Source organism: Echeneis naucrates, chromosome 19 (genome assembly GCF_900963305.1).
Source record: "Echeneis naucrates chromosome 19, fEcheNa1.1, whole genome shotgun sequence".
Lineage (NCBI taxonomy): Eukaryota > Metazoa > Chordata > Actinopteri > Carangiformes > Echeneidae > Echeneis > Echeneis naucrates.
In genome coordinates, this window is record NC_042529.1 from 16,334,935 (window position 1) to 16,353,197 (window position 18,263).

General features: G+C 39.2%; 1 protein-coding gene across 1 annotated transcript; it reads right to left on the minus strand.

Annotated features, from left to right (window-relative positions):
- Positions 1 to 406: 406 nt before the first annotated feature.
- On the minus strand, positions 407 to 18,263 carry LOC115060494 (caveolae-associated protein 1-like). The gene is made up of 2 exons (XM_029528416.1): positions 17,433 to 18,263; positions 407 to 4,067 (listed from the first exon to the last, which is right to left on the minus strand). Exons 1-2 carry the CDS (start codon positions 17,961 to 17,963, stop codon positions 3,192 to 3,194), a joined length of 1,407 nt encoding a protein of 468 aa, XP_029384276.1. The 5' UTR covers positions 17,964 to 18,263; the 3' UTR covers positions 407 to 3,191.

An 18,263-nucleotide genomic window follows, 5' to 3' on the forward strand; every position in this document is an offset into this window, starting at 1 on the left:
GATGAGTAGTGTTTACATGAAGAAGTTATTGAATGCATATAGAGATTGCTGATAAGATTTAGAGATTGAGACTGTAATCAATTTGGAGTTTACGAAGAGTCTGACCAGATGTAACATTTAACAATATTAAGCACTTCCAAAACATTCCAAATGTATTTTGTTTTTCTGCTTTATTTAAAAAAAATAATTTAAGGCTTTTATAGATCACTTTATGAGTGCTCATCAAAGCTGTACTACTGCTCCTATGCTATTAGTGAATTTTAAGTATAGCTGTATTGGCTATGAATCTAAATTAGTTTGAAAACAAAAAGCTGACATATGACAACAATGTAAACACCAAAGCTCAGGTATGTGAAGTTTTCACATCCAGTTCTTCTCTTTTTCTCCAAAAGTCAAATGAAAACAGTTACTGTGAACCAAATAGTTTTTATTCATCAAATCATTAGTGGTTTAGAAATAAAATATGAAACATTATACAGTATCAGTAAATGACTAAACAAAGCAAGAAGGTGTGAACTACATTTTGTGTTTCATTAAGCATAGCTGCATATTGTTTCTGGTTTGAAAGGCTTGGCTTTACTAATCCACATTGAAAGACTCACTCATAAATCACTGCCATAATTGTGCATAAAAAAGCTGCAATAATTTGTTATCTTTGCAAAGTTGTAGGGGCAGCAGTATTGGTTGTTGCACTGTGGAATCTATGCAAACATCAAAGAACTTGGCCAAGGAAGCTCTTCTAAATGTTAAAAAATGCAGGCAAAAAGGAAAGAGGTTCTCTGGTAATGATAAAAAAGAAAAACCATTGTGATCTGCATTGGCAGTTATTCACATTTTATGCAAAAAAAGAAAACAAATAAAACCGTGATTTGTCTGCGCTAGAAACTACATTTTGACACTATAAATACTATGGCAACATGATAAACTTTTGCAACAGTTATGCAAAACTCCAAATCTTCTTGTGTTTTACTTTGGACAGAGAAATTTGTGTTCGCTCAATATTTGCCCTAAGATAAGACATACTCCAGTCCATAGTATGCCGTGGTAGCGGTGCTACTCTAACACGGATTTGTAAATGCACCAGTGGATGAAAATTTATTTTCATTTTCAATTTATTTTAGATATGCTACAAGAAATTTAGTCAGAACAAAGCATTCAAGGATTAAAAACATTTGTTTCAATTTAGAAAAGCACAAAGAATGCCTAAGTATGTGTGGTGAAGATATAAGACTGTTTTTACATACTGTTACAAAGAAATCAATGTTGACAATGGAGTGCACCTATGTGGAAACATTTCTCCCAGCTGGAAACTTTATTCTGGAAAAAAAAAATAAAATAAAACGACCGAGATGTCTAACCACTAGGGGGCAGTGTCAGACCATAGCAATAACACTCCTAGGACTGGGATTAGGAAATATCCTAAAAATTTACATAGTAATTACAAGATTTGAATTAATATTGGTCCTTATTTTTGAAAAACATATTTAAGTAACACAAGCAATGTTTGCATGTGAAAATAATCAAAGAAAATGTGTTGGGGCAAATGATAAACTGTATCTTCTACATTTTCATGGGTATGAATTGTTCTTTGGGAACACTGGCAGAAAAATGTTGGATATAAGAGCACAACATGAAACATGACACATTGAAAAGACTGATTAGTTTATAATTTGTCAGTAATGAAAAAAAAATTACGTCTTCCACATGCAAAGTCAATCACAAATACTTAACTGTGAACACTTCTGAACAAGCAATTTTTCATCAGCTCAACAATTAAGGGAGTGGAAACAACAGTTTTGCATGAACGCTATCTGATGTTTCACATAGAAATTCATACAACAATAATCAATAATTTGGCTTATGAGCTGAGCTGAAACTCAACCAACAGAGTCAATTCCATAGATTCTTTCTATTGGTTTTAAGAAGTTAGTGTCTTGATTCTAACAACTTAATCAACAAAGGAAATGCTTGCACATTTCTTACAAAGGGAATAACAGTTTCCCCTCCTAACATTCTCTAAAATGTGCATGCAGCTATTTCCACTTCCTGGTTTCCTCTTCTCAATTTTAGAGATCTTCTACACTCTACAAGCACAAAGGAACAAGGACTTCTGAAGAGTTTTAGCAAATATGGGAAGATTTTCATTTCATTTAGCTCAGAGCCTTTAGTCAAAGTACAATTGAAATTGTTACATGAAAAAAGAAGACAGCCTGGGTCTTATTATTATTTTTTTTTTTTGCTTTTGGCCATCGTTGGTAATAATATTGATAATAGTGACTTTGTTTTGACAAAGTTAAATACTGAGGCCAGTGAACATGGCAACACACAGTTCGATTGTACTGTGGGGGGGCAACAGAGAGCACTGACTGATTGACTGATCCAACCACATTCTGCACAATATGAATTGTTCATTGCATCAATATGGTGAATGTGTTAGCTAAGAGTCATCTATTTACACATGAAGCAAAGATGGTAATGGTTCAATATTCACTTTCTTAGCTCTGCTTTGAGACACCTGAGACCATGTCTTTTTTTGCCCCTTGATATCTTACAATTTTATGTCAGATGTTTAGTGCTAGGTAAACAGTGTACAGGGGGTTTTACATTTTGATGTAAATAGCTGGAAAGAAAATTGAAGAGTGTGAAACAGGACTGAAAACGCCAAAATTATGAAAAGATGCAAAAACTGAAACAGGCTCTTTTAAATCAGAAAATTCAGCTTCTAAGTGTAGGACCAGTCTGCCCTAAAGTAACTTAAAAGTATTTCTTTCAGGCTGGATACAAATCAATATTACTTTTTTTTCTTGGTTTAAGACAACAATAGCATCTCTATTATTGATCAGATTTCACCAATAGTACTCGTAACAACAAAATACATTTTGAATTATACTGAATATTCAGGGAGAGCATCTGGGTAAATGATGTGTATAAACTGAATTTTATTGTCTTTGTGATAATTTGTCAAACCTGTAGTCATGTCACCTTGCTTCTTGAGCTCAACAATTACTTTGATGAGTACAAAGTTATGATACCTGATAGGAATAATGGCCAAAATAATAAAAAATAGGATCCAAATTGTTTTTACTTATTAGTATTCTTCTTGATCTCCACAATTTATTCAGTTTTTCTGGAACCCTCAAGGTTGATCCCAAGGATTTTGTTAGTATCTTGGCAAATTCCCCATCCTTTATCTAATCACTGTCTCTATCTCTGTCTTCATTCTCCTCCAGGGCATCATGGCTGTCCTCCTCGTCATCTTCTTCAGCCTCTTCTTCCTCCCCTCCTCCATTCATCATCTCCATCTCAACCTCCACCGCATCCTCCTCAATTTCCCCATCCACCCCACTGTAGGGGTCAAGATCCTGGGACACTTCCACCATCTCAGTGCCATGGATCACCTCAACAGCACCCTCACGTATTTTCTTGACATGGAAGGTGAAGGGAGGCACTTTGTACACGGCACTCTTGGACCGGGCATAAACAACATGGTCTGGGGTAAAGGCCTTTTTCACTTTGTCACGTGATGTCTGCATCTTCTGTTTTCGTTCAGGGTTAACAGTCATGCGTGTTCCAAGCTTTCCCATCTTCTTCTCAATGTTATGACGTGTCTTCTCCAGGTTCTCCCTTGTCTTCTGCTTGGTCTTCTCTAAGTTCTCCTTGGTTTTCTGCCGGGTCTTTTCCAGATTCTCTTTTGTCTTCTTCTTAGTCTTCTCCAGGTTGTCCTTGGTTTTTTGTCTGGTCTTCTCCAGGTTCTCTTTGGTCTTTGCCCTGGTCTTATCCATTTTCTCCTTTGAGAAGACCATCTTTAGGGTTTGTACACGTTGCAGACTACTGCGCTTGATACGTTCAGCACGAGACTCCTCGATTTCCTCAATCTCCACCCCCTCCTCATCTGATGAGAGGTCTACATGGGGTTTTTCTGCCTTCTCTCCTTCCACTCCTTCCTCTCCATGTTCATCCACATCCTCCTTGAGCTCTAGCAAGCTGCCTCCTCTACTTCCTGACACAGAATCAGAGACCTTCATTGATTTAGAGATGCTGAGTTTTGAGGGAATCTTCATTTCATCCTGTGGAGAAGAAAATATAAGGGTTGTTAACATATGATTCAAAGTACAGGCAGCAAGAAGAAAAACACCTTGTCAAAAATATACTTAGTAAAGCTGTTATAACAAGCATGCTTACAAACAGTTGCATATTTACATGTCATGCAGCACAGAGCAAGATAGCATGTTTCACATAGTGCTTCATGACATTATATACTGTATGTTCAACTGGGAAATGTAGGGCTAGGAATCACTGTCCTTTTTCTCTACCAACTCCAAAGAAAAAAAAAAGTAACGCAAACATGGAAATGTAAATAGCTTGTAGTTGTTCTCCAAGAAAATCTCATCAGGATGAGGATGAGTTTGTTCTCACTGCATATTTCTCTACAGGCTGACACATGCTCAAACTCTCTCATATTATTCACCCAGAAACACTACATCATCTCCTGACAGACACCTGAACAATTACAGAGCTGGTACAGTGTGCTGCATAGTGTTACCTTTTTATGTTGACCGTAATAAGGTTTTGATACTTAATGCTTTGTGAGGACATCCAGTCACTCTATATTAATGTACCCTGGAGAACTGACTTTCCATTAAAATGATTTATTCCAACATGAGACTATTTTGCTGTTCTTCATTGCTGTTCTTTAACCACCTCTGCAGAACACTAGAGAGAAGACACTAGTATGACCTAACTCGACCTAGCCCAGTCCACCCTTCTCAAACATTCCTGTCTCGCAACACAACAATTCTCCTTCTATCATCTGTTACTTCATTCCCATGGTCTTTACATCTCCTTCCCACCTTCTCCTTGCCTTACTTACGCCAGTTCGCATTCCAGATGATGGGACCTTTCATTCCTTCGCTCTCTTGTGACCGCCTAACCCTGTGATGACAATACTCTAAGTTGTTAATGAGTGGATGGGAAAGATGGGTGAGTCTTCCGTTTTTCATCATAGCAAATTCTCATCTAATTTGGCTCCTGGATGTCTGCATGATGACCAATACTTGTGTGTATTGTCTTTTCCTCTCCCTCTACATGCCTTTGTGGTCAAAACAGGAACACAGCAGAGTCAGAACAAAGAACCACAAGGTGGGGGGTTATGGGGTAAGCAACTGTAAGGTGTGGAAAGGGAAGATAGTTCTCTGTTGTTATATGAATTGAGTAATGGCACAAATGGGATGATGCTTTAGAGTCTTGGAAAACCATCTCCTCAGCAGGAAAATGATAGCATCAAAGTGTTGGCTGAGAGGTGGAAGTATGTGAGCTGAGAGTGGGTGAGGCGGGGGCCTTGCATCTATTGTATTCATTTGCTGTTGAATGTGATGGCAATTTTATGAAGCTATTGTGTTGCAGTATCTTGGGTAAACTTGACCTTGGATGAGGATTCTTGGCAGAAGCAGCTGTGTTGATAGGCAGCAGTGGTGGAAAATACCTGTCATGCTAAAGTTCACCACATCTTGTTTTGATCTTACAGACAATACACTGTGTATTATAAACCACTGAAGCAATGTTCTAAAACTTGGCCAAAAGAATTCTAATCAAAGATCAGGGAGGAAATGTTAACAGATAGGCTTAAATATATTATATTTGTGTCAGCTACGGTAAATATTCAGTTGATCACATTACTAAAACACACTATCTAGGGGACCTGTGGGTGTTTTGTGATCCTTGCAGCTGGAATCAAGGCAGGTCAATGGGTCATCTTGTCTCCTTTTGCATAATCATAAATATACTGTTTAATGTAAGGGCTTTACAGCCAAAGTATTTTGGCTTTTAAAGTATGGTCTAGTTGGACTGCTCCCTTGTCATTGTGGATTCTACACATACAAACATTGTGTGCCTGGGAAAACCCACTCTGTCAGCTCAAGCTGTATGAGGTCACATGTTGATGTATTGTACAAGATGGATTCAGCTGAAGCCAGGATACAGGAGGGAATTGCTGAACTGTAATGTGTGTGTGTGTCCAAAGTACATGGAAAGAGTGTCTGTGGAAGTTCAGGCATTCACCTTGGCGTGTTGACTTCCTGACCCTCCTAATTTAATAGGACATTGTTCTCCATGAGGCTGCTGGGCCAAAGACAGGAAGGCACACTCAGAGCCATGGAAAATAGAAATAGATGAATGAGGTATGTAATGGGTCTGCAAGTGAGCAAGTGTGTGTGTGCGTTTGATTTTCTAAGCAAGGCAGAGATAAACATCTTGCCCTAAGCACTGGCACAATGAGATAGTTTTCATTTCTGGTTTGCAATTAAATTACAAAATGACAGTCAGGAGGGAAGTTTGTTGCAAAATGCCCTCAAAATTTGTGTCTGTCTGCAATGAGAGTCAGTATGTCCTGAAGCAATGGAAGTAGTCGTCTCATTCTTTATTCATCATAATGTGGGGCTTCCCACTTTGCTGTTTATCTCTTGTTAGCCTTTCATACTAGATGTGTGTTTGCGTATTTGTTCACAGTGCATTGAGTTTATGTCACCAGTGCTACAAGCCACTATACCACCACTAAAACATACGAACATTTAACCTATTTGCTGCACACTTTCATACTTTTTTGGTCTTACTGCTTTCTTTGTGTCTTTGTTTCTCTTTTATTTTCCATCTGATAGTGGACAGTTGCTGCAGTAACTCATGGCTGGTGGAAAATACAATCATTTGAGAGGCATTACAGTGCTTTTACTCTGGCTCTCTTTCGAACAACACACCACTCAGCGTGTGTGTGTGTGTGTGTGTGTACCAGCTCATGAATACTCACACCTGATACATGATAGCCACACTGTTAACAATATTAATTACATAAAGCAGAAATTGTCATCTTGGAAACTTTCACTCCAGCTTTCTCTTATGTAAAGCTGGGCATACACTACCCATTGCTCTCCATGTTCACATCACATGAAATGCCCGATTCAACTATGAATCTTGTCCAAGTGTAGTGTGAGTTAACCCTTTAACTCACACTACATCTGCCTCTCTGGATAGATAGAACCTGATACTTTCATACTGGCAATATATATATATATATATATATGTGTGTGTGTGTGTGTGTGTGTGAGTTGCTGAGATCAGCTGGCTGATGCTCTGTGCTGTCAGCACAATACAATGTTACAGGATAGAAACACGCACAAGCTTTTTGACCAGAGCCTTGGCATCTCTCATTCAGGAACGTTTGATTGAAATAATTAAGTTTTCATTTGTTGTTTCCAAGTACACATGCATTTAAAAAAAAACTTTTTTGTTTTTGGACTTCATGATTATAATGATTATAGAAACACAAAGAAATTACTGATTTGTGTTTTTCTAGATTGCCAATTATTTTCTTGTTGAAACTTGTTATTTATCTGCACCTGCATGTCTGTTTTCACTCCTGTGTCTGTATGTTTATAGGGATTTTCTTGGCATAGGCAGTGGTGAGTTTCTGGAGAGGGGAACCATGGCAGCAACAACAATGTGAGAGCATTTACCTCTGCTAAGAATGTGCAAACAACTCAGTCCTGTCCACAGACAGGAAAGAGCTTGATTTGTTTTTTCGCTAAATACGTGTTTGTGTACTTCATATCCTTGGTATTACAGCATAGTTTCTGATGACTATTATGTATAAAGTCTAAAAATAAATATCATGACTTCATTTGAAGTCAAAAACATTTAGTTGTACTTGTATCTCCATGGTAACGGTGGTCAGTCTCTCTGGAACCGTAATGCCTCCAGATGAAAGAAAAGAGATTTTCACTAAAAAGCAGTTGAGTCAGAGAGTTACTGCTGCAGGAGGTTTGTGTTTGTGTCCACAAGCAGTCTCATGTTTGGAAGAATACAGATGTGCATTACAAGACAAAGGGATTTGCATTTTTGTGTGTGCACTTCTACTTGAACATATCTAGTTATACAGATGTTAAAATGTATAATCATTTGATTGTGAGTGAGTGTCTGTTTGTGGGATGTGAAGAACACGCTGGAAGCTTTCCACTCTCAGCCCACACTGCAACCACTCACCAGTCCAAAGTAGAGCGGGAGAGAGGAATCCCGCTGTAACACACCCTTTTCTGTTTCTGTTTTCCTGTTTAAACTCAAACCACCAAGAACTCCCTACTGCTGTGGAAAAGCCAGATGTGAGAGTGTGTGTGTGTGCATGTTATATGCATACTGTACTGTATGATTTTTAAGTGTTCCTTCCACTACACACATGTCATAAGTGCATGGTCCAGTAAATCTAGGAAAATGCCCGTTTCTAATAAGACAGCTGCTTCTTTAAAAAAGAGCTGAGAGAATTCTAAGAAGCAAGTGAGGGCATTGTTTTTCTTTTTCTTCATCTACCAAATTTTAAACTTACTGAGGTTGTCCATTTAGTTGAGGCTCTGCAATTTAGACCATGTAAAGTGGCCAAAATGTTGAATCCACTTTATTTCTGGTCATTTCTAGAGGTTCTACAAGTAATTTTTTTCTATTTCCAGCCAACATTAGTACTAGTCAAGGAGAAAAATTTGGTTCAAACAAATTCAGCTTCATGAAATGACCATGACCAGAGCAGGGAGACTTTCACACTTTCAGACCAGTCTTGGCTAAATGTGGACTGTGTTTAAATGACTGACAGAGCTTTGTTCATTGATGATGATTCACAATTTCAAAACAAAAAATATTAGCGAAGAGACAGACTGCCAATTATTCATTAAAGTTAGCCAATGTTATCCACAATAACTTGCACTGTATGAGCTAACATATGTGAGGTGTGTAACAAAAGACACGATAGTCATGAAATGAACATGGCATTGTCTTTTTGCTCATGTTACCATGTGGTCTGGTTTTAACTTACATGGTTTGATACTGCTTGAGATTGTTCTCTTGATAAAGTCTGTAGTAGTAAACCAAGACATCAGTCTTCAAATTCCAGCTATTTTGAACCAAGTCCTTTCTGTGATAGATATGTAGGGATAGTTTGCTCTAACCAGTCAAAGGACTCTGCATGTGTTTGTTTGAGTGACATGGGAAAGACTGTAACGGTCACACACAATATAAAACTCTGGGGAGAGAACTCTCTACTTTTCTCCTGCTTTCCACTCATCCCCTTTAATCAGAGACATGGGACCGGAGCGAAAGAGAGAGAGAGAGAGAGTGAAATTGCTATATAAAGTGATGGCATGCCGTAGGTCCCTGAGGGGGTAGAATGTGGGGTGAGTCATCAAGCCCATTGTTGAGTCAAAGCACTAAAGAAGCTCCCTTTTTCTTCTTAGTTCATCTCTTAGTTCTTCTTTCTCACTTCCTTGCATTCACTGTTCACTCCATTATCTCTGTTTTCCATCTTTGTTTTCTACCTTCCTTGGCATCCTTAGCTTTCTCAGCTTCATAGCACAAGAATAAATATTCCTGTAACAGATACCAGGTAATTTAGCTTATCTTTCATTCATTTTTGCTTGCTCTAGTTGACCTGCCCAAAGGCACAAAGCAAGAGAGTGTGGGCAGGATTGCTGGCAAGGCAGTGGTGTGATTTTCCTAAAGGAAAATAAGTGAAATGACCTAATGTGCCTGTAATGTATCACATTTTTTTTTTTTTTAGATTTATCAGAATGTTCTGAATCTTTAAACACAATTGGTGAACTGAATATTTCAATACTTTATGAATCAGGTTACATTGGCATGCACGTCCTTGAATAAATAGTCATATCCATGGTCTGACCTGACAAAAACCCTTGCTTTCCCCACATGCTTGGTATTGATAATGCCTTCAAAACAAATCAGATTTATTTGTATAGCACTAAATCATAACAAAGTTACATCAAGGCACTTTACACATAGAGCAGGTCTAGACCAAACTCTTTATAAAATGATTTAAAGAGACCCAACAGATCCCACGATGAGCAAGCACTTGGCGACAGTTACAAGTAAAAAACTTCCTTTAAGAGGCAGAAACCTCGGAGTAGTGTAGGGTGAGAATGAGAGCAAGAGAGGGGGAGATTCAAAACAGGTGTAGGCAGGAACATGATAGAGTTCATGGAGATGATGCTGTAGTATGGAATATATGAGGATAAGGGAGAAGCAGGCGTTGCAGGAACATGGGATGGCACTGAGTCACCACATGCAGGACTGAATTGAAGCATAAGCAATCTCATGTTGTGTTTTATACTCATCCTGTCATCTGTAGGCCAGAGCTATACCTCCTGGTTTTGTTGAAGTAAGTATGTGAATGGCAATGTTTGCAACAGTACTTGAAGGTAGTACACAACCTTTGTCTGCATTTAGGTTGTGAAATTTCACATCCCATATAGTATTCAGTCATACATAGTTGTTATGTAAGGATGCATACATGGACGTAGCACAAACAAAGATTTCTTGAAATGTTTCCAAGGCTGAAAACACGTGTGCATCAGGCAGCCTTGCCTATTATCATTTTTACTTCTTTCAGCTTTAACTGCGAGACACAGCTTGCCGTTGTCGACTATCAGTGGAGGGCATTAGTTGGTGGGCATTCTGATCATGTACTCTCATGCTGGAGCACACAAAAACACACATGCTCATGCAAATGTGTGCCATTGTCTCACACAGCCAAAGAAAAAACAAACCCCATTATTAATGATTCCTCCTATGGGTGATCACATGCACATTTCTACGATGAGGATACCTTTTCCAGAAAGCTGTTCTCAAATACACAAGATGAGCCCATAGGAAGGGCTGAAACTTAGCAGCCCTGTTCTCCTCCCTTCTGGCCCCTCTCAGGCCATGAAGATTTCCCCATACTTGACTTTGAGGGACTAAGAGGGATGACAATGGTCGTTCCCATGGTCGCCTAATGTTACTCTTTCCAACAACATTACAGAAGGAGGTTGGAGTTGATACAATCTCAGAAGAAGTAACCTCTTTCTCTTCTGTTTGCCCTTGCCAGCTTTGTACAATGTGAGTTCTGCCTTAAGGTAACAGAATTATTTGGTGACAGCAAGGCACAGTCATGTAGAGTATGGAAGCAAATCAGGTATTCCCTCATTTATTTATTTTTTGGGTTGTTTGTTTTTGTTAGCTTATTGCTTTTGACTCGATTCTCTTATTTTTGGATAGTAAACTCCCCATTTTGAGTGTTGTAGAAATCTTTTCTGAGTATTTTTTTCCAAGTTCCATCGTTGCGATGTTATGGCAAGTGACCAGGCCAGAACACTTGTTGCTTGAATGAGTTTCATCATGGCATTGCTCCACTCAAACAAAAACAAGAAATTATGCTAATAACCAAGTCATCACAGAACTAGATGTTATGGTAACCCTTATCACAAGAGTTCCTCTGTTCCTTGCCAATAATTTAACTGCACGGCCATGAGAGGAATCAAAGATGGAATCATATGATGGTTTGGATCATATGAGGAAACAAAATAACATTTTCATTAACCACAGCTTTTCCACATGAGTCATCAATGACTGACTCATGTGGAAAAACTTGCACTAAGAAATTAAAAATGATTTTGAGCTGAGAGATAATATAGCAAGAGGTTAGGAATAAAATTTTGTCTGTCTTGATGAAGTAAGTGGCATTAGAGCAGATCTGCCGTGCATTTTGCAACAGTAGAAAAATTAGGAGCCCATTTTTTCATCAGGTTTTTAAGATTACAAACAAGCTGTTGAATATTTAAATATGTGAAAGTGCTCACTGGCAGTGACTGATCCCTCACTGTGAAGCAAGAATCTGCAATTCCATGCGTAAACAAGTAAAAGAGATGGGCGCAGTAAGACAAAGAATTCAAAAGTGTGCATGCTGTGCTGGATCCAAAGAGGGCTGGTTTTCATTTGAATGACAAACATGTGTTGGCCACTAGTACTTTCTGCTCCTTTCTGTGGTTTCTTGTCCATGGTCTGTATCGCTCCATTTATGGTGCTACAATGATAAATTAATTTGTGAATGTTAAATGCCAAGGGTAATATATTGTTAAAGAAACCAAATAACAAAATAGCAATAGTTTACAAACCTTTAGGGATGTGCCCAATTTTCAGCCTAAACACACAGGCTGAAGTAAATCAATGAACAACTATATGTAGATGTAGCCTAGACTCTGCAATCCGTAGAGTATACTGGTTTATTTGTAAAATGTTTTGAGACAGAATGCTCTTCAACTGAAAACGAAGAAAAGCTTTAGTTCCATGTCTGACTGTAATCCTTCTGTATTGCGGTGGGGAATAATCCAAAACAGTTACAGGAAAGGACCTAAAAGCTCAAGGGTTTCTGGGTACCAGGTGTTAAATGTGCCTATTTGATAAATTTACAGGTGTGACAAGCTGCACAGAAACCTCATGTCAATATGAACAGTTGAAAAAATACTGGAGCTTAAAAACCAAACAGGAACACAATCTCCACAAGGTCTTTTCCTTCTCCCGATCAAACATGTATGTGATAGTTGCTATTTTTAGGCATCTCCCCCCTTCTCTCGCTCTCTGACTTTATGAGCCCTCTGATACCGCACTGTTTCCCTTATTGTCTTTGTCCTCTCCTTCTACCCCTCCCCCCCCTTTTAGTCCGCAAACTCTCATCTGTTGCCTGACCATGTACACCACCCCTTACATACTGTACTATCAGAAAAAACATACTCCACCAAAAAAGCACTGTTCCCAGCTGACACGTTAGACACAATCTGGCCCATTAACTGAACTGGGAACATTTCTGCCTCACATGTCCATATAAGGACTTGGATCAACCTGTGGGAGAAGGGGTTCACTGTTGATAGACAAAGAATTAATGGGAGCCTGAATGCTCCCTTGCTGTTGGTGAAATAGTGAACTTTGCAGTGTTGCATAGCTGGTAAAACAAAGAAAAAGAATTTAAGGGCATTAAACTAGCTTATGTGATCACAGTTAAATAAAGTGTTAGCTTGACAATATGCTTCTGAGTGAAATGTAGGGAGTGTGCAGGCAACAGGTGTTTTTGGGGGGATTGGAAGGAGTAATGTTGAAGAAAAAGATGAACAAAATCTGCTCAGACAAGTTCTTTGGGATATAGTTCTTGCACACGATTCCTTTGTAGGTAAGGAGGAGAAGAAAAAGAAAGCGAGTGAAAGAAGATAGAGATTTACTTTTACATTTTTGGCTTTCAGCCTCAGCCCCCTCCAGACACAGGTGCTGTAAGATTTATCACACCGTAAAAATGCAGCAAAGCTAGTCACCATATATCACCTATGGTAACCTTAAAAAAATCTAAACCCAATTTTTACCAGTTAAATGGCAGCAAGCAGTTAACCTCTGACATGTCTGCACTGAGAAGTGTCAAGGAACACATGCTAAGTTCAGGGACAGAGTTAACGCGTAACATTGTAGCACTTACTGGACACAATAGCTCACTGGCAAAGCTTGTTATCTGCCTATTAGGATATTAGCTTGCGCCTTCTCTGACTAAATAGATGTTATTTGAAAGGCCTGCTTTCTCATGTCTGACTGAAAATGGTACAAGATTTTTTATTAGGTATGTCATAGCATAGTGGATTTCTATAGCAGTCAACAGGTGAGGTACAAAGGCCTTTAGACTGGCTGCAGAACACCAATGAATGAATCTAATACTATGTGCATGAGCATGGTGATCTTATAATAATATGTTTTATGTAGATCTCATGAATTTGTATGATAATTTTGATGGGGAAAAAAAATTACATGATGAAATGGAGCGAGAGTGTAAAATGGTAAGGAAAAGACATGGTGAGTAGAGTGGAGTAGGGTAAAGAGGACACAATGTGGATGTGTGGAGGAGCTGGAAAGAAGGAGGAGCAGGGCTATGACTGGTTCAACATTAGGAGGTTGAGGCAAGAGGAGGTTAGCAAGAAAACTGGGGATGCCTGTGCTCTGAATCAGCTGTCTAAATATGGTCCCTGCTCACGTTGCAGCAACACACCCATCCACTCCCTGCACTAAGTGAATGGACCTACCCATATCTTTCACCCTTACTCCCAAATATATTATTCACCTATTCCATATATTATCTTTCCTTTGCTTGCTGCCTCATATTCACTTTTACAGTAATAATCCAAGTCAGATCCTCATGTGTTAATCAATGTGCGGTAAACTCACCATATTAAGTTAGTCTTAGTTGTCAAGGATTTCAGCAGATATGCTAAAGAGGACTGGATTGCGAGGCATATCGGAACAAAAGATGGACATTCACAGACATGCACAGACACACACACACAAATGCGTGCTCCCGGACGAGGACAGCTATTCATGCTAACAGGGACACAGCTTCTTCCAACTGACAGTGCTGCCACTGCATAATTTCCACTTACACGTCATACAGTAGCCCAGGCACATTCGACATAGCAATGGATTTATGGGGTATTGTTTGAGCTGTGTGTGTCCGCCATAGGTGGTTTGGTTTACAGTTTAGCTAATTCTGTGTGCCATAATCAAAGATAAAGTCATTTGACTTTGACAAATGACATTTGACTATATAAATGCATTAGTCAACAACCTTGCTCACTTATTTAGAAAAAGATGAACATCATTCAGTCTAAGTCTTGTTAAGATAACATTTGCGAAGGGGGTACAAGATGGAGGCTGTTGGACCACTAAAGCAGATAAAAAAAACACTCTATGCTCCATTGCAAAGCCCTCACGCTGTGTGAGCTGGTCCCATGTAACAGTAAACACCACTCAGCAATAGTGTGTTTTATTATCAGCTGAGCACCGGGACAGGGCTTTTCCTCAGGGCACACAAGACAAAGCAGGACTGTCTAAATCCAAGCTCCCACCTTACACACACTGAAAAGTGAGAAGCATTTAGAAAAATGTTAGGAATAGATGGGAAAACATTTTCTGTTGCAATAGCTGCATGTGTCACAAACCAACAAATGTGGGCCTACCCATGATTGGAAATAAACAATAAAGATAAACAATACTTCATTTATCCCTGAAATGACATGGATCCTGCTGAAATTGGTGTGAAGAGAATATTTTTCAGGTTGCTAATTTGTAAGACTAAATGCTGAGCTACAAATGCTACCCTGTTGCCATGTTGTTTCACTTTGTGCCTGCCCTAAAGTTGCATTACAAGGTCACATGTCCTCCCTTCATTGGTCAGTCAAAGGCAGGCATATTTGTTGGTAAGTGAAGTTTCAAAATCGGACAGTGTTGCTGTGATGCAACAGTTGCAGCCCCAGAATCAGAGCACAGCTTATGCAATGGACCTTGTTTATCAATTGACATATACACACATTATATATTGGATGTGATGGAATAATATTGGATGATAACAGTGTTTGGCTCTAATAATGTGTAAGCAAATCACATCAGTATGAAAAGTGCAGTCTCTTAGGTTTGTTTGTTAGTGAACAAAGTTCTTTAAAGGACAGATACACATCACTATCACTATTGTGACTGCAAAAATCTGCAGTGTTTAAATTGTTGTTTAGAGTGGAGATGTATTTGTCAGTGCTAATGAGTCCTAACAAAGGCCAAGTATTTATGTGTTGACATTGTTTCAGTTCACTGGGGGTGTTTCTGGAGTCTCTCTGCCACTGATTTTGAAAGAATTTGTTCTTGAAGCACAGAAAATTAAAAACAGACCACATTGTGGGTTGCTTTTTTAATTAAGATGAATCTGATGTTATGTCACACTTGGCAACTGTAAACAAAGCCATTGTTTTGAGTCAGTGATGGATCCAGAGACTGGCATTTCAGGGGTGTTTCTCCTGCCAAATGGTCAAAGAAGTTGGCTAATTCTAGCTAAATCCTTAGTCTTCTTTTTCACCCTGAGGTTGATTGTATTGGAAACTTGCAGCCCTCAGGACTTTATCATATTCTAATTAAAACGCATTTATGATCCTGTCAGATTTAAAAACAGCTGAAGGCACATGCAATGATGAAATGACTAAGAGTTCTGCCTTCTTCTGCTGGTATGCCAACACTAGGAAGCCAAATATATTGTGTACATGTATTCATGTGAGACTAACACTTCTTCAAAACTATTCATAGTCAGATATTATGGGTTTCTTAAAATGAAGCTCCTTTTTAAATGCTGCCCAGTGCCAGCACAGAGACTAAGACCACAGGGGGAGAAGTTAGTTTAAGCCATGATGTCTGAGTCAACGCTGGAAACTCTGAATGCTCTCACACCACTGTGCAAAAGCTGCAAGCTGTTATACATCACACTGTAGCCTCAAGGCTAAAAAAAGAGCAGGGCTCTCCTCATCTCCCCTCCCAAAAAAAGTCCTCTCTTTCTCTAAATGAAACATTTCTCTACATTAAAGAGGACTTTGAGCTCAGTTCTGGTATTTTCCGTTGCTGTATAAAAGAAGGAAAATAATTTAAATTACTTTCCGAACGAATTCAGTATGAGTTGAGCAGCTGGCCAACTCAGTCCACATGTCCATCTGACTCCATCAGTCTAACACACAGTTTGCAATGAAGGGAAAAATATTTGGAGGCCACCTGTAGTAGATACCACTACATTAATCAAATGTACAGTAGACCTGGGGCGGGGAAGAGCTCAGTGACAGACAACATCTGAGAGTCATGGATATAAAGTACAACTCCCATTATGATCCTGTAAGTTGTGCCTAAGTTGATGAACAGGGTGATAAACAAGATCAAAATGTTGCTGAGACAAATCCTAGACAAACAGATTGCATGGTATTTGGAGGTTGTTGTTATTTGCACTTAGATTATTTTTTTTTTATGAAAGTTCATTAACTAACATGTGGAAAAAGTAAAACTTATCAGGCAGGAAAATGGAAGTGTGAGTAATGTATCCGGTAATTGTTTCCTAAGGTGGAGATGTTTTTTCACCTTGGTCTTTCATACCAATTATAACAAATTGTGTTTTCAGTTAGTTAAATTTATTTGGTGTATGTGTACTGTGCATGCTCAATATTAGTTGGTCTTGCAGACCTGTCATACCAACATTCCTTCATATTTACATATTTATTAATGGTGTATGGTGTTGTTTGTATATTGTGTATTATCATTGTTTCATCTCTGTTTAATTTATTCCATTTTGCCCAATTGTTCACTATTTCATTTCATTCATCTACATAAATAAGGGAGAAGAGTGTGTTATGTTTTAAATATCGTTTGACCTTGGAAAAGAATTATAATTTGAGTGGAGATTTTTTAAGCATTACAGAGTCAGTGAGGAGACAAATCAAAATCTGTCAGTTCAGCAGCTAAATTGGAATGATTCTTTGAAACCTGCATTTCACCAAATTCAAAAAAATTCACTAGCAAACTGACTCCTTTCTCTTTACTTGTATTAAACCAACCCTGAATCATTTTTAGTAGGATACTTTTCAAATGTTCTGTGGTAGATTCAAGTACTAAAGCGTTCACCAATGGACCACACCCATGAACTAATAAGTTCAGGGATGGGTGTGGTCCATTGGTCAGATAAACAAACGTAAAACCCGACATAGATACAAATGTATACATGCAGACAAACACTATCCCACCTGGTAGATCATGACTTTAAAGTTGCGTCTCTTAAGCAGCTCAGCCTCGTTGCTCTCAAGTTTCTTTATCTGGCCTCCTTGCTTCTCCAGGGTAGCCCGCACTGTCTTGACGTTGACGCTCACCTTGCGCACCTTCTCCATCATCTTATTTACGCTGTTGGACGTGGTGCTGTGGCTCTTGGACAGCTTGGTCAGCTCACCCTGAATGCTGGTCACAGAACGCTCCATCTCCTGTTGTCTGGCCTCAAGCCCGCTCTGGGTCTGCTGTATCTGGTCCACTGCCCCAATGATCTTGTCAAGCAAGGACAGCACCAAGACCCCATTGGCCTGTGGGTCCAGCTTTGCCATCTCCTCCTTGTTTTCAACAGGATCCCCCTCTGTGCCCAGGGTGGAGAGCTCTTTCTTGGCTGCAGCGACGGCATCATCTTCACCATCTGAGGGTGGGAAGTTGATCTCATCGTCTGAGATCTCCGTGAGGGTTTGAGGCTCCAGTTGGGCACTTGACAATTCCAGTGCTTCCATGGCTGCCATATTAATGAATTTGTAGTGTACAGTTAGCTAATCAACCTTTCTTGACCACTGGTCTTCGACACACCTTTTTCAAATGTCTTTTTCCCCACCTGGTTCTTCTCTTCTTCCCTTCACTGGACCTCTGTCCTTTTCTCCTCCTACTTCTAAACTCACTTATTCCTCTCTAGCATACATGCACTTTGTCTCTCTGTCTACTTCAAATCCCTGGAATTAGTCCAGTGTGCAGAGGAGGCCAAGCGATGTTGGATGTTACTGCATGAGCAATAGACTGCGAATGCCACACCAGGGAGAGAAAACCCT

Coding starts and splice junctions, on each gene's coding strand:
- LOC115060494 (XM_029528416.1), bottom strand. CDS start 17,963: ATGGCAGCCATGGAAGCACTGGAATTGTCAAGTGCCCAACTGGAGCCT. Junction 4,068..17,432: donor TTAAAGTCATGATCTACCAG/GTGGGATAGTGT, acceptor TCTTCTCCACAG/GATGAAATGAAGATTCCCTC.